Genomic DNA, 1,758 nt, shown 5'->3' on the forward strand with positions numbered 1-1,758 from the left:
AGGAAATTGGATCTGATGTATTGGTATTCATGTGTAATTGGTTTTCAACTGATTGTCTCGAGTATTGGTTGGATAGATTACAACCCATGATTTCTACCAAAGAGCAATTTCCATATTTTGTGGCTTGTAATCGAATTGGAAATGAATGTGGAATTGATTTTTGTGGAATGAGTTGTGTTTATAATNTGAGTCATGAAATGCAACCAAGTAATGCTTTGGTAACTAGTTTACCACAATCAGAGGAAGCTGTCAAGCTTGTTAGCATTGCCTTGAATTTGTAATCTCAATAGAGATGAAATAAATTAGAAATAAATAAATTCATGATGAATACTGTTATTTCCGAAAAAAATGTATCCAATGCTTTCATCATCAAGCAGAACACCTATTGATGGTCGCCAATTTATTAAGTTATTAAAAACTAATACCAACGAAAATAAGGGAGAATTAGAAACCTTTTTTCCATTAAGCGAATTAGAAAAATCCAAGATTGAAACGCTCATCAATTTGGACAATATCGAATCAGCCATTGTTTCTACGAGCTCTGTTCTTTGTACGTATCCAAATCCTTTGTCTATGGATGTTATAGATAAAATCACAATGGCCATTACTTCCAATGCTTTCTTTCACAATGAGAAGGATACTGGTGGTAAAAAGTCTTCAGAGTTTTTCAAGGAATGGACTAATTTCGTTTCAAATCTCAACAAGTTCAAGATGAATCATCCCAGTTCCTCAGTTTTTTACACTATTTCTCGTTTATATGAAGAGACGACATCTTCCAACACTGGTTTCCCTTCACTCACCCAAGAGTTTTTTCTGGCAGCTCTTCATTGCAATATTTATTTCTTTGAAAACTACCTTCAACCCCAATCTGCACATATTCCTGCTCTACTCTACAAATTAGTTATGTTAGCAAGGGCATATCGGCCCTCAATATGTGCTGAATCCCAAATGACAACCATTCTGGAACATGCTTTTAAAATGTTTAGATATGTTTACTGGAAGCACAATGCTAATATCACGTTCGTTTCAGCATTTGACGAAAGGGATGCTACAATTCAATTTCCATTGGCAGAGTTCACTGATTGCTGTATTCACGTTGTAGAAACATCAGATTCTTTGGAATTTGTAAAACAAACTCTTTCCACAGCAATAGAACTACTAAATGAAGTGAAAGACAGAATATCCCACAACCAAGTCATTTTCCACTCAACCTGCCTATGCAAATGTTATAGTGCATGCCTAGAACATTTAAGAACTACTGAATCACCTCAAAATGTTTCCATCTGGGAGATTAATCAAAAAAAGTTGCGTTCTGAAATTAATAACGAATTGTTTTCTCAAACAATGAACACAAATATTGATGAAGATTTAACATGATCCTTTACAAAATAAAAGAGCGGAAGCAAATGATTATTAAGGAAGAAGAGCATTGATTTTGGATTTGTATTGTTTCGATAGATTGAAGAATTTGTCAATTCAATTAATGGATCAGTTTTCAGTCGTTGGAGTTGGTGTATGCATACTATGTTTCAGAAGGATTTATTCTATCATTCTCAGTTGCCATTTCGTTTGAGAGAAATGAAACTTGTTGACTTGTGTGAACTCCTCACCAGAAGATATCCATTTAATACTTGAAGGAAACGGTATGAATCCTCAGCATTTACGATTGTAGTATTGTTGTCATTGTGATTTTAAAAGGAGAAAGAAAAATGAAACTTTCTAACAAATTGATGCAAGAAATTGATTCTTTGATTGAAA

At 33.8% G+C, this 1,758-nt stretch overlaps 1 protein-coding gene across 1 annotated transcript; it reads left to right on the forward strand.

Moving 5' to 3' along the window:
• Positions 1 to 348: 348 nt before the first annotated feature.
• On the forward strand, positions 349 to 1,377 carry NAEGRDRAFT_76173 (uncharacterized protein; the record flags this gene model as incomplete). The annotated part of the gene is made up of 1 exon (XM_002668844.1): positions 349 to 1,377. One exon carries the CDS (start codon positions 349 to 351, stop codon positions 1,375 to 1,377), a length of 1,029 nt encoding a protein of 342 aa, XP_002668890.1.
• Between the last annotated feature and the right edge of the window lie 381 nt (positions 1,378 to 1,758).

The sequence above is a fragment of the Naegleria gruberi genome, assembly GCF_000004985.1.
Source record: "Naegleria gruberi genomic scaffold NAEGRscaffold_93, whole genome shotgun sequence".
NCBI classification, from domain to species: Eukaryota; Heterolobosea; class Eutetramitea; order Acrasida; family Naegleriidae; genus Naegleria; species Naegleria gruberi.